Source organism: Astatotilapia calliptera, chromosome 18 (assembly GCF_964374335.1).
Source record: "Astatotilapia calliptera chromosome 18, fAstCal68.1, whole genome shotgun sequence".
Lineage (NCBI taxonomy): Eukaryota > Metazoa > Chordata > Actinopteri > Cichliformes > Cichlidae > Astatotilapia > Astatotilapia calliptera.
Window position 1 is genome coordinate 7062528 of NC_137439.1, and position 12543 is coordinate 7075070.

Consider the following 12543-nt stretch of genomic DNA (forward strand, 5'->3'; position numbering starts at 1 on the left):
TGTCGTCATTATGACTGCTACTGAATGCCTTTGACTCAAACACCATAAATGTTCATGTAAGAACAGTGAATGCCTACATGAATTAGCTGTTTCTAACTGAAGTAATTATTGACACCTACTGTATTCCCACTGGGCCTCCCACATTGCCTGCGGGCACTTTACAATAGCACATTGTGTTCGGGAGTCACGAGCGCACTCCCTCATTATACAAAATGCAGTGTGTGTACATCTTCAGCGCATTAACTTTTGCCTATAAATAATGAAGTGAAGTTCATCAAGGAGTGAGACGAGCACTCTTCACCGTCAGTTTTTAAGGATTTAGTGTCCACGGTGTTCAGCTGCACTTGTGCTGCTTCAATCTGGCGCATCGAGGTTATGTCTTTGTTTATTGAGATTTACTGTAAACACTTTGGATACGTTTGAAATCATGAACACATAAATGTCCAAAGGACTCTATAGTTTTCAGGCTTGTACTCTTGCTGTGAGAATTTAAATATTATGACAGGCAGCTCCAGTAACTGATCTACCTTTGTATTGCTTAAACAAGTCCGTGGTTATTATACTGTTGTACCTTTATATTTGATAGTTGCTGTTTATGCCAAAACATGTAACTTATGTTTTATTTTATGGTGATTTTAAATGAAGTTAAGCCTTCAAGCCACAGTTCTCCAGGCAGGCAGCTCCATCTGCACCACTACATGCACTCATAACGTGTCTCACATTCCTTGTGTCATATGGAGAGCATACTCGGTCTAAATTCTCATCCCAGTCTTCTTCAATTCCTCAATAACCCCAGCATCCACCTGTACACTCCAGAGGGCTATATGTACGCATTATTTACCAATTTTATATGTAACAATAAGCACGCTAAACACCAAACTCTAACTACAATCTGCACGGGTTTGCTTTTCTGCCTCCAGGTGCTGATATCTGCTGAAGATGAGTAGTGGGAGGGGGGACACCCCAGAGCCCCCCAGAGGGGGAGACTCTCTGAAGAGGAAGGACTGTCAGTCAGACCTCCTGGGGCCCAGGTAAAACCTTTATCCACCACACAGCCTCATGATACACTGTAATACATAAATGACAATAACAATTAATCAGAACTAAAGCCTTATTACTTCCTTATAGAACACTTGATTATTAATTATATAGCTCCTCATTTTGGTTGGTTAGATTTTTGACACATTATTAAATAAATAAGTAAGTAGTTATAAATGGCATGATAGTTTATGGCTCATTAAGAAGAAAAGGGAGTGATTAATGTGGGTCACTATAGAAAAATGCTGCTGCAGCATCTTTGTATACCACAAGTTGACTGAATGAACTGTTGTTTGATGGTACGCTGCAGACTATAATGAGGACACACTGATGTTGCGTCGGAGGTTAAGAACTTAATTTTACTAAGTGTCTCTTTGTCTCCGAAAAGAGAAGTAGTCAGTATGGAGAGCACGCGAGTAACTCTCGGATATGTAGAAACGTTTTTGGAAACTCAGTGTAAGATTACTGCACGGTGCAGCAAAGTCCTCGGCTGTTATATCACAGCTATATTATCATACAGCGCAGCACCGTTGCAGTTATTGTGGTTTTGACTTCATTAATTTCTTTCAATGATGTCGTCATTTCCCTCCTTATCCTCCAGCCCTAAGAGGAGCACTGAGAGGAGAAACCGGGAGCAGGAGAACAAGTACATCGAGGAACTGGCAGAGCTGATCTTTGCCAACATCAACGACATGGACGACCTTAACGTCAAGCCGGACAAATGTGCCATCCTCAAGGAGACGGTGAAGCAGATCAGGCAGATCAAGGAGCAGGGTGAGGATATGCTCTTGTGTAATAATAATAACTAAATGTTAATAAATGTGCTTTGGCACTTGTGCTTGGAAAACCAAAGACACCCAGATGTTTTTGATTTGCCAGCGTTCAGGGTGACATTTACAAATAAGAGGAAAAGGCAGGGGATCCCCCAACGTAATTACAAACAACAGTCAAATAGTCAAAACTAACTGCTGGGGGAAAGTCTGGCCATTACCAAAGCCATTAGAATCTATCCTCCTGTGACAGTTCCATTCAGTGGTTGTCAAGATGGCAGTGCCACTGTCAGATAGACAGTTTATCCCTAAAGCCAGCCTGCTAGCATTTATAATTAATGACTGAAGGCAAGAAAAGCCGATAGCTAGCTGAGTCATGATGAACAGCTCATTAACAAGGGCAAGCAAAGCCACACACTCGTTTTTTGACTTGTCAGCATTTCCGTTTTTATCTTTTTGGTCGTTAACCAGTTTTACAATTACAGAAATTTACAAAAAGTCACAATATCTCCAAAGTAAGTACAACACTACAATCGATGGAGAATTTCTAGCAAAAGATGTTCCTGTTGTGAAGAAAAGTACCAAATCACAGTTAACCTCAAAGTTAACTCGCACACGTGCTGAATAGTTTCATCTGCCTTAATTACGACTCCAGTTTATACACATTAAAAAAAACGAACTCCTAACATCCCCAAAAAAACTCCCTGACTTGGTAGGAGTTACTTTAGAGACTACTGATAGAAGCCCTGAAGAAGAATATGATGAGGACAGTTATGAAAAAGACCATGTTAGCAGAAATTGTATTATACAAGTGTAATAATAAATGTTTTAAGAATAACAACTACTCCTTTTGGTGAAAACCAGTGCCTGGAAGTGCCTAAGAGAGAATCTGTTCAGCAATCTATTTTAATGAGTCCAGATAAGTTGAGAAAATTTCACCTTCTAACGAAAGCAGGAAGTTCAAGGAAGATCAAACTCTCAGATGACAGTTTCATAATCAAAGAGAGTCTATTCATGTTTTCACAGTCACAAACATGGAACAATTGCCTGAGGAAAGCGTTGACATTGGAAGCGAAGAAGCATAAATAATATTAAGTCTGTAACAACTTAAGTGCTGCAAGCACATAAACTGAACATGTAATTATTGAAATGGCTTTCTGCTCTTCTTACGTGTTTAACTGTACAAAAGGAAACCACACTAATGACAACTGTCAGCACAAAACTGTCTTTTAGCATAACTTTAACACCTAAGTCTTGAAAAACAAAAACTCTGGCTCCGTCCTGCATGTAAGTCCCCATCTTCTAGGACCTGCAGTAGACTCGACAGACCGATGCGGAGAGAGGAAATGTGAGTGTAAACACAGACTCAATAATGACAATGTGTGTGTGTGATGATGGTGAGACAGACAGACAGAGGCAGGGCTGTTATGTAACACTGACCAACATGATGTGAGTCTTCAGAGGAAAGCGGGCAGACCTGCCTTCATCACAGTCTCACGATTTCCTCAGCTCCTGCACGTCTTCCCTTTAGCCCTCTTCCTTTATCTCCCAACTTTTCTCACCACATCTCAGTCTTCACCCGTTGCTTTTTTAAAACACGAGTCCCCCTTTTTACAATGTCATTTCACTTTAACGCCACATTTTTCATCATCACTTCTTCCCTCATTTCTTCATCCTACCAGGTTCTTTCTTTTCCTTTGCTTTCCTTTCCTTTCCTTTTTAATTCTTTTATGTCCTTATCTCCTTTTTCACCCTTCCTCAGTCTACTTTAATTCCTTTCAGTCATTTTCTTCATGTTTTTCTTCTCTTCTTTTCTCCCTTTTGTTTATTCACTCTTTCAACCTTGATGTAATTTTATCCTTCCTTATCCTCGTCTTTCTCCTCTTTTCTTTCCCTCCCGAGCTTGCTTTACCCACTCTTTTTCCTCATCCTTTTATCTTCTTTTTCATGTGTTTGTCCTTTCATTTCTGTTCTTTTTTATCCTTTTTTCTTCCTTGTATTTTCTTCTTTCTTCTTTGTTTGTCTTGTTTTATACACTCTTTTATTCTTCTGTTATTTTCTATATTTTCCTTTCCTCTTTCTGTTAACCTGTTGTATCTTTCATGTCTCCTACACAGCCTCTGTCTTATCTCTGTACTTCCATTTGTCTCTCTTGCCCATATCTTTATCTCTTATCTTTGCTGGCTTCATCACTCATTTTCTCATGGCCCCTCTTCTCTTTTAGTTCCTGTGGTCAGCCACTTGGTGTCCATGTGTCATGGCGCAGTTTGCATTTGAAAACAACAGCTGAATAAGCACACACACGCACACACACATACAAACAGATAATACACACAGCTGCCTGGTCAACTTCAGAGAGCCACTATTGTCTGCATCTTTTTGACCTGCTGAGGTCGATTTCACACAAAAGTTATGAATTCAGACAAAAAAACATGTCACATGTCACCTGATGGAAAGCTCACAGAAACAAACAGGTGAGAAAATAGCATTGTACGTACCCATTCATGATAGTCAGGCGACAAGGTGTGTGTTTATGCTCTTTGGCTCACAGCTCATATTTACACTTACTGCAGGGTAAAATTCTAGATGATGAGTATTTGTGTAGTGAGCGTGCACTACCATATGAGTGTGCCGTGTCCTTGGTTCTCACTCAAATGCAAAAACACCAGTGATAAAAAAAAACCAACGCTCTGCTTAAGGCTCCACAAAGGGGATTTCACTAACCAGCGGGTGACATCCATCTCTATGTTTAGTAATGACTTACTGTAAGCAATCAGTTGTGTTGGCACTTAATTTCCTGTCTGTTACTCAATTAACCAGTTAATTATTTCAAATCTCAGCTTCCTAAGCTAAATAAGCCAGTGCAGAGGATGGGTTTGTTTTAAAGAGTGTTAACTAGCAATGAAAAGGGTGTAATCATCATCCGTTGTCCAACAAGATATTTGGAAATTCTGCATTTAATACATGGCTCTCCATAAAGAAAACTGTTCTTTTCTATTCTGACACATTTTTGCAGCCTGCTTTGTTTAATGTAAAACGTATATAACCATATATTAGACATTTTATATTCATTTAGAAAAATGGAATCTCACCCACTTGATGGGAGATGGATTTTTTCCCCACCCTGCTTTGTTTAGCTGAAGTTGTCTCATTATTCAAACTGCTGCTTAAGGTGTTGGCTTGAATAAAGCTGTTTAGATCTAATGAGCTGTGCGTTCGTCAATACTGCATACTGCATTATGTATAGTACACAGCTGTTAATATGCAAGTTTGACTGCTAGTATTGAGTGTTTTTGCTGTGATGTTTAGCTTGAAAGTTATTTTGATTATGTAAGCTTAATTTATAGGCAGTGGTATGCAGAATAACTCTTTTGCTTCTTCGTGCAAATTGGGGCTTTGGGGTCCAAACCTGAGTGCATAAATTGATCGTGTCAACTGGAGTGTAACATATTTATTGATTTTAAAAACATGCTGAGTATTATTGTAATACCCTCCAACGTGCACTGCAGAGCCACCCCAGGCTCTCTGTGACAGGGTTTAAGGCTGATGACTCTGTACAGCTCCGGTCCCACAACAGGAATGTCAGCTATGTGGTCTAATGGGGCCATGGGAGGCTTAACAGTCCAGTGGTACAACCAGGGAGGAGAGTGGAGACTGGCCTCTAGTATGGCTACGAAAGTGTAAAATGTAGAAGGCATTAGAGTAGTGATACCTGCTGCCCGTGACATCCCCACCACTGAAACCTACACAGGATCGTGCTGCTGGAAGATTGGTTTAGAGTTTATATAAGCACAAGGTTAGAGTAAGGACTAGCCAAAGAATGTAATGTGTGAAAGGTCTTGGTGTACATAAAAAAACAGTCTCTGAGTGGGTGTGTGTTTGCCTGAAGGCTTCATCATCACAAAAACAATACTGTCAGTGTTTTCTGTGAAAATAAAATACCCACTAAGAGGGAGAGCTACAGTGAAAGCTTCGGTCTGACAAGATAGTTTTCCAAGAAAATGAGCATATTTCTCTGATACACATACAGTGAGCTGGTTCATTGGAAACAAGCTTTCCTTTTGATGCTGCTGACATGCTCCATCATCAATGAGTCATGCCTTCATTAAATAACTTCAAATGTTTCGTGCAGTTTTTTTCTTGATCTGTTCCCTGTTGGATGGTAAAGGAATGTAGGCTATTTTTATTATTGTTATTACCTTATCAATACTTTTAATATTGATTAGGTGTGTCAGAGTAAGTGTATACTGAAGATAACTATGATTTTCTACGGATTTTTTGCCCACAGTAACATCGAGGAGTGCAAATCTCAAGTCGTTACAGCCTTGCGTTGAAACCATTGAACAAGAAGATCTTTCTTGACTCGGAGATGAAATTTTGTCATGTCTGTTACAGAAAAGGCTCCGGTGGCCGATGCAGAGGAGGTGCAGCAAGCAGACGTCTCGTCCACAGGCCAAGGTGTTATTGATAAAGACACTCTTGGGCCCATGATGCTGGAGGTGGGTTCAACCAACAGTTTGTGGCTACAATACATGTGTTGGGGGAAAAAATGACAGTCATATCAGTAATAATCAAAACAAGCTATTTGTAGGCACGATGGTAAAACCAAAAAGGATTACTGCTTTTGCTGCTGCTGCCAAAACTGAGGACAAGTGAATAGTTTCAATTCACTAATCTAGTGCTTCATAAATTTATGTACTGTGACAATGATTATGAGAGCTTCTCACTGGTTTCTGATGCTATCGTCACAGCAGTTGAAATAGGGCAAAAATGCCAATGCTAAAAAAGGAGATCTGACCTCATTATGGCTGCAAATATTTCATGTATGTTGACAATTTAGAGCATCTTCCTGCAGCGACACAGAGTGATAAGAGTTTCTGTGACAAACTCTAATGCAGTCATCCAACCTACTTGAGTGTGAGTGTGTGTATGCACGGGTATGTGGCGACGTATAACATGGGACCCGGTGAGGTATAAATACCTTTGTGAAAAGCCAGATTAGAAAAGGAGGGGCGGAGCCTGACCACACATACACACAGGCTATATATAGCGTTCACCAGCAGCAACGCGCACCGAGGTGTCGGCCTGGAGTCTGTAAGATAAACAGAATTCAAGCAACATCTTTTTTCCATTATATTCTATTCTGCACCGGTGTCAGGATACCTTTGTGTAAACATGGGTGTGCTAAAGGAAAAAAATCACAGTCTGTGCATTAAGGTGGAAAATGAAAGAAAAAATACACAGAAAATCACACGGCGGTCACTGGGATGTGCTGTGGTGCCTCGAATCATGCTCGGTATTTGAGAATATTAGCATTTATTTGTAGTAGATATCCATCTAAACTTTAACTGAGTAACGTGAGTCTCTCCCAATTTGTCTTCTTCCCATTTTCCCTTTCTTCCCCTTCATGTTTTCTGTTGGCTCTCTATTCTCTCTCTTTCATCCTGTCTTCACATCCACCTTCAGGCCCTGGACGGCTTCTTCTTTGTTGTCAACATGGAAGGCAACATAGTGTTTGTGTCGGAGAATGTCAGCCAGTATTTGCGCTACCAGCAGGAGGAGCTGATGAACACCAGCGTCTACAGCGTGCTGCATGTTGGAGATCACACCGAGTTCATCAAGAACCTCCTGCCCAAGAGCCTAGGTGAGAAAGTTATTGACTTTGGCAGCACTGAGAGAATCTTCACTTTCTTTTTATCTTACAACTCGGCCATGTTGATAGAAAGCAGAAAAAGTGATTGGTTTAGATCATTTTTCATGTTTTGTAATGGGTTGTGGCTAGTAGCTTACTGTTGGGAGCATTTACTGTTTTGTGAAATGAGCTTTTCTTGTAGCTTTTTTATCTTATATCGAATTTGTTTGATGCTGCAGTGTTTATGTTGGAAATTTAACATGCTCACGATGTCTCCTCTTTGTTTTGGCATCTCTCCCTGTCTCTCAGTCAATCATCGCGATTCGTCCAACAGGAACAGCCACACCTTTAACTGTCGCATGTTGATCAACCCTCATGCTGACGGTGAAGCCCGGCTGACCTCGGATCAGCAGGAGGCGGCGCAGCAGAAGTATGAGACCATGCAGTGTTTTGCTGTCTCTGAACCCAAGTCAATCAGAGAAGAGGGGGAAGGTATTGTCTCTCCTTATGCCAGTATACTTGTGTTTTTTGTCACTCTTTTCTGTCCTTTTATTTTTCTTCTTTTATTTTCTCAGATTCACCCGCTCATTTTCCATCTTCACTCTGTCATGCCTTTATTCCTCGCTTCCTATTTGCAGTCCCCGTCTTTATGTCTTCTTCTGTCTCTGCTGATTTGGTCCCGTTTTTTGTTATTTCTCACCATGTAGTAGAGTGACTTTGGCCCTTTCACTTGTGTGCACTTCTTTTACACTGTCATTTCCTTTTTTTTTTTCTCCACCACCCAGTCTGTGTCTTGACTTTCTGTCACTTTCCTATCACTCTTACCATCCTGGGTCTCCCAGTCTCTTGTGTCCTGTCCTCCTTCCATCATCACTTCTCTCTATTTTCCCTCCCATCCACTGGAAGAGACTAATTAGTGTGTGGCACTTTGTCATCTTCCCATCTAATCTAATCACACACACATGCACATTAGGGAAAAGAATCTGTCTGCCAATCTAATTTTAGATGTCTGACAACCAGATATTGTGCCAGTGTCTCCCACGTCAAGAGGAGGATATCTGGTGGACGGAGTGAAGGCTGCAGGTTGAGATTTAGGTTGATGTGTAGATTGACTCTGACTGAGACTAGTGCTGACATCAATGTCGGGGGTGAGGTCACAGTTGTCCTGTTTGATTTCAGTGCTGAGGTGAAGCTGTGGGTGTGTTTGATGTTAAGGTTGTGGAACAGACAGGGTTAACAAAACTGCTGAGAGTAAAGCTGAAGCTGCTTTAGTATTCGATCTAGGCTGGTAGAATGATGTGGGTAGGAGGTATGATGCCCCAGCCGAGGGGATGAAGATACACCTGGGAGTCACACTATTACATACACCTGTACAGTTTAACACATTCCAGTTTTTAGATGTTTATAACATTCAGTTTTTCACACATTCACCGACGCTGTATTGACTACATTATATTTTGCGGTGCTTCACTATCGAAGGTTACTAAAGCTATAAGAGCCTTTCATTCGCAGTCCCTGTTGCATTAGAAGCAGGACTTATTCTATAATGTAACCTGTTTATTTTTCAATTTTGCAGATTTCCAGTCATGTCTCATCTGTGTGGCAAGAAGAGCCCCTGTCAAAGAGAGACCTGTGATGCCCACGTATGAGAGCTTCACCACACGCCAGGATCTTCAAGGTACATCCGCAGGGCTAGGTCCTGGGTTAATATGCTGTATGATCTGTGGTAGCTTGCCAGCATAAAATACAATAAGAATATGTTGTTAGTATCTGAAACAGCTTCAAGTCAGCCTGGAAATGATGCTACTGTCCTACTCAAAGACATGGCTTTCACCATTGCTGTGCTGGTGTGGAATCTGACCACCACCAAAAATTTTGATAGCTTCTAAAAGCAAATTTTAGGTAGCAAATGATGAAATAATTTCTATTGGAAGAAAATAAGAGCAGACAGAATATTTTGGCTGCATCTGTGAAATCCACAGATGTTGCGGTTCCATCTTTGGGTCTATATGTATTTTGATGCATATTCTAAAACATGACTAGTAATCTGCAAATATCAATGTCATATTTTACCGATTCAGGTAAGATCACGTCACTGGATACTAGTCAGCTGCGGGCATCCATGAAGCCAGGCTGGGAGGACCTGGTTCGACGGTGCATTCAGAGGTTCCACCTGCAGAATGAAGGGGAAATGTCCTTCGCCAAAAAGCACCATCAAGAGGGTAAAACAGTTTTCTTCACATTCATCCATCTGCTTCCTTCCACTTATACAGCTCCAGGTTGTAAGTGGGGATAAGCAACGGAAAATGGTCTTCATAGTTCATAAATTAGTCATTTTAAGCAAGGACATGTTCATTTTACTTAATAGAAAGTTTGAGTTGTCTGTGTTTAAATCTTAGGAAATAACATTTTCTGCCAAAGGTACATTTTATTATCATAAATATCCAACAATGATAACTATTGGTCTATTTGTACTTATCCAATTTTGGGTTGCAGTGGTGCTTTAAACTGCCAGCAGGATTAGTCACAGGACTAAACATACAGATAGACAACCATTAACACTCACACCTACAATTTGGAATCGCCAAATAGCCTGACCCATGCACGTCTTCAGACACACAAATAACAACACAAAAAGGCCCCAGTCTGGATTTGAACCCAGGACTTTTTTTGGTAATTCTACTAACCACTGCACCGCCACTCCACAACAGCTACGCTTTTCTGTATTTTTTTTGTTACCTCTGCTACCAGAAATTATTTCCCTCTACCAGTTATACTCAGTATTTATCATTCATATAATGATGAAACCTGATTTTTTTTTTTGTTGGTTCCCTTCCAGTGTTGAGAAACAGCCATGCGCTCAGCCCTCTTTACCGATTCTCCCTGGCTGACGGCACCATCGTCTCAGCGCACACTAAGAGCAAACTGGTCCGATCTTCAGCAACAAATGAACCACAGCTATACATGTCCCTCCATGTCCTGCAGAGGTACCACTCACTCTTTCTTTCCTTTGTCTTCACTACACGAGACCCAGTGCCCTTTATGTTTCATTAAATTATTTTTGTTTGCTGAAAAGAAGATATGTTGCATTTTTCACACAAAAGATTTTGAGTTTCTTGCCATGAAATATTTCTTTTAGATTTAAGACAATCAATGTAAGGTTTAGCGCTAAGGTTTATCTTGTTCTAATTCCAACAAAAAAACATTGACAAGTTGTAGTAAATGTGTAACTACAACCAATTGTAAAAATATATGGTCAGAACAAGTGACAATTATGTCACACACATAAGACTAGTCATTTGAACAACATAAGTTGTTCAAATGACTACTTAAAAGCCTAATTTACAGCAGAAATATACTTGATTGGTACATCTGGTACATAAATTACTTTTGGTCTCTATAGCTAATTTCCTCTTTCATAACAAATATAGGAGCATGACCATTTAAAAAATAAATCACCTGTTTAAATTGTAGGTTTAAAATTTGTATCATTAACCATGTGGCTCCATCTCCGCAAATTAAATCTCTGAACCAGACCTCTTGTTTGACCTGCTCTGTTTGTGCCTGTGCATTGTGCACACCACTCAAATGCTGCAGAGACAAAGGACTCTGCCCTGAAAAGCTCATCTTCCCCAGCTTAAGTACTCCCAGGCCTGATTGCTGAGTGCTACTCACTGGCTCCGCAGAGAGATAGGCGTTACCTAAGACAGAGAAGAGAGCAACACAGTATACTCACACAGCAAACAACAATGGGCCTGCTGGGGCCTCAAAAGTGCCCTTCAAAGGATTTTAAAGCAGTTAGCTTGGCTCTCTGCTGGTTTAAAGATTAAAAAGTCCTGTCCAAGTATGTCATTTCTTCTTTTGGTGAGTGGAATTCTTGTATTTCATTAATGTGTTACTTAACATCTGTATCTGTGCTGCACAGATAACACCAGCAACCAGACTTGCTGATATTCCACCTTTTTGTCCAAAAAGGTCTGATGGTGGCACCCAAAATGCTAAATTCAAGAATGGGAGAGTCTTTCCAGATTAAGCTTCATATCTGTCCTCCAGTCATAGAAAACCTTTAGATTTGAGGAGTTAATCAGAATCAGAATCAGAATACTTTATTGATCCCTGGGGGAAATTATTTTTTGTTACAGTGCTCCATTTTAAACCAACATTAAGACAAGACAGACAATACACTAACTAAGAATAGTACAATATATACATATATATACATACATACATACATAAGTCACTCATAAATAAATAGTTGGAAAAGAAACATGTGTAGTTGTAGCAGCAAACAGTGTGTTAAGTGGATGCGTTGTACAGGGAGATGGCCACAGGCAGGAATGATTTCCTGTGTCGTTCAGTGGTGCTTTTCGGTAATCTCAGTCTCTCACTGAACGTGCTCCTGTGACTGACCAGCATGTCATGGAGTGGGTGGGAGGTGTTATCCAACAGTCATAAGTCATATGATTTCTTGTTTATGAATCTTCTGATCACCCTTGCAGCTGCCACTTAACTCCATCCAAGTGCCAAGTTTCTCTCTTCCTTATTCAAACCAAATTCTTTCCCCAAATTGCCTTCATCCATTCAGAAAAAGCGACATACTTATTTTAGTTAAAGAAAAAGATGTACTTTTGTGTTTTTTTACATTCCCTAACAATTTTGGCCATTTCTTCCTCATTTGGTTCTGTAGTTTGCATTGTAAACAGAGAGTCTCTTATACAGAGTTGTCATCGTATGTTAAAGCCAAAAGTCACACAAGAACTACCAGCCAGTCCAGTCCACAGTGCCCTCATTCCTCCTTCCCTCCACAGGGAAGGATTGCGACTCTACCAACATCCAAGTGCTGATATGAATGCTCAAAGTCTGGGTTTGGACAGTGGTCAGAAAACAATGCCAGGACTGTTACCCAGAGTGTTTGTGGATCAATGGCGAGAACTTGCCCTTTTTACTTCCACAAGTTTCACATTGAAAATTATTGCACTAGAATTCAGCACAATGAGAGCTTTGTGTGTTTGGTGGAGCTGAAGCTGATTGATGTTTGAAAGTCTCCCTCTGTTACAGTTACTCCCTCTGTCCCTTGTTACTATGATGTTTTCTCACTTGTGT

At 40.5% G+C, this 12543-nt stretch overlaps 1 protein-coding gene across 4 annotated transcripts in view; it reads left to right on the top strand.

Moving 5' to 3' along the window:
* Positions 1–12543, top strand: part of LOC113009960 (nuclear receptor coactivator 2-like) — a 50157-nt gene that overhangs the window by 25567 nt on the left and 12047 nt on the right. For all 4 annotated transcript variants that reach the window (XM_026148667.2, XM_026148671.2, XM_026148670.2 and 1 more), the window contains 8 exons: positions 921–1031; positions 1640–1812; positions 6204–6307; positions 7275–7452; positions 7750–7932; positions 9017–9118; positions 9522–9662; positions 10280–10427. In XM_026148667.2, the coding sequence (XP_026004452.2) occupies positions 940–1031; positions 1640–1812; positions 6204–6307; positions 7275–7452; positions 7750–7932; positions 9017–9118; positions 9522–9662; positions 10280–10427 (1121 nt within the window). In that variant the 5' untranslated portion in view covers positions 921–939. The remainder of the gene's footprint in view (positions 1–920; positions 1032–1639; positions 1813–6203; positions 6308–7274; positions 7453–7749; positions 7933–9016; positions 9119–9521; positions 9663–10279; positions 10428–12543) is intronic.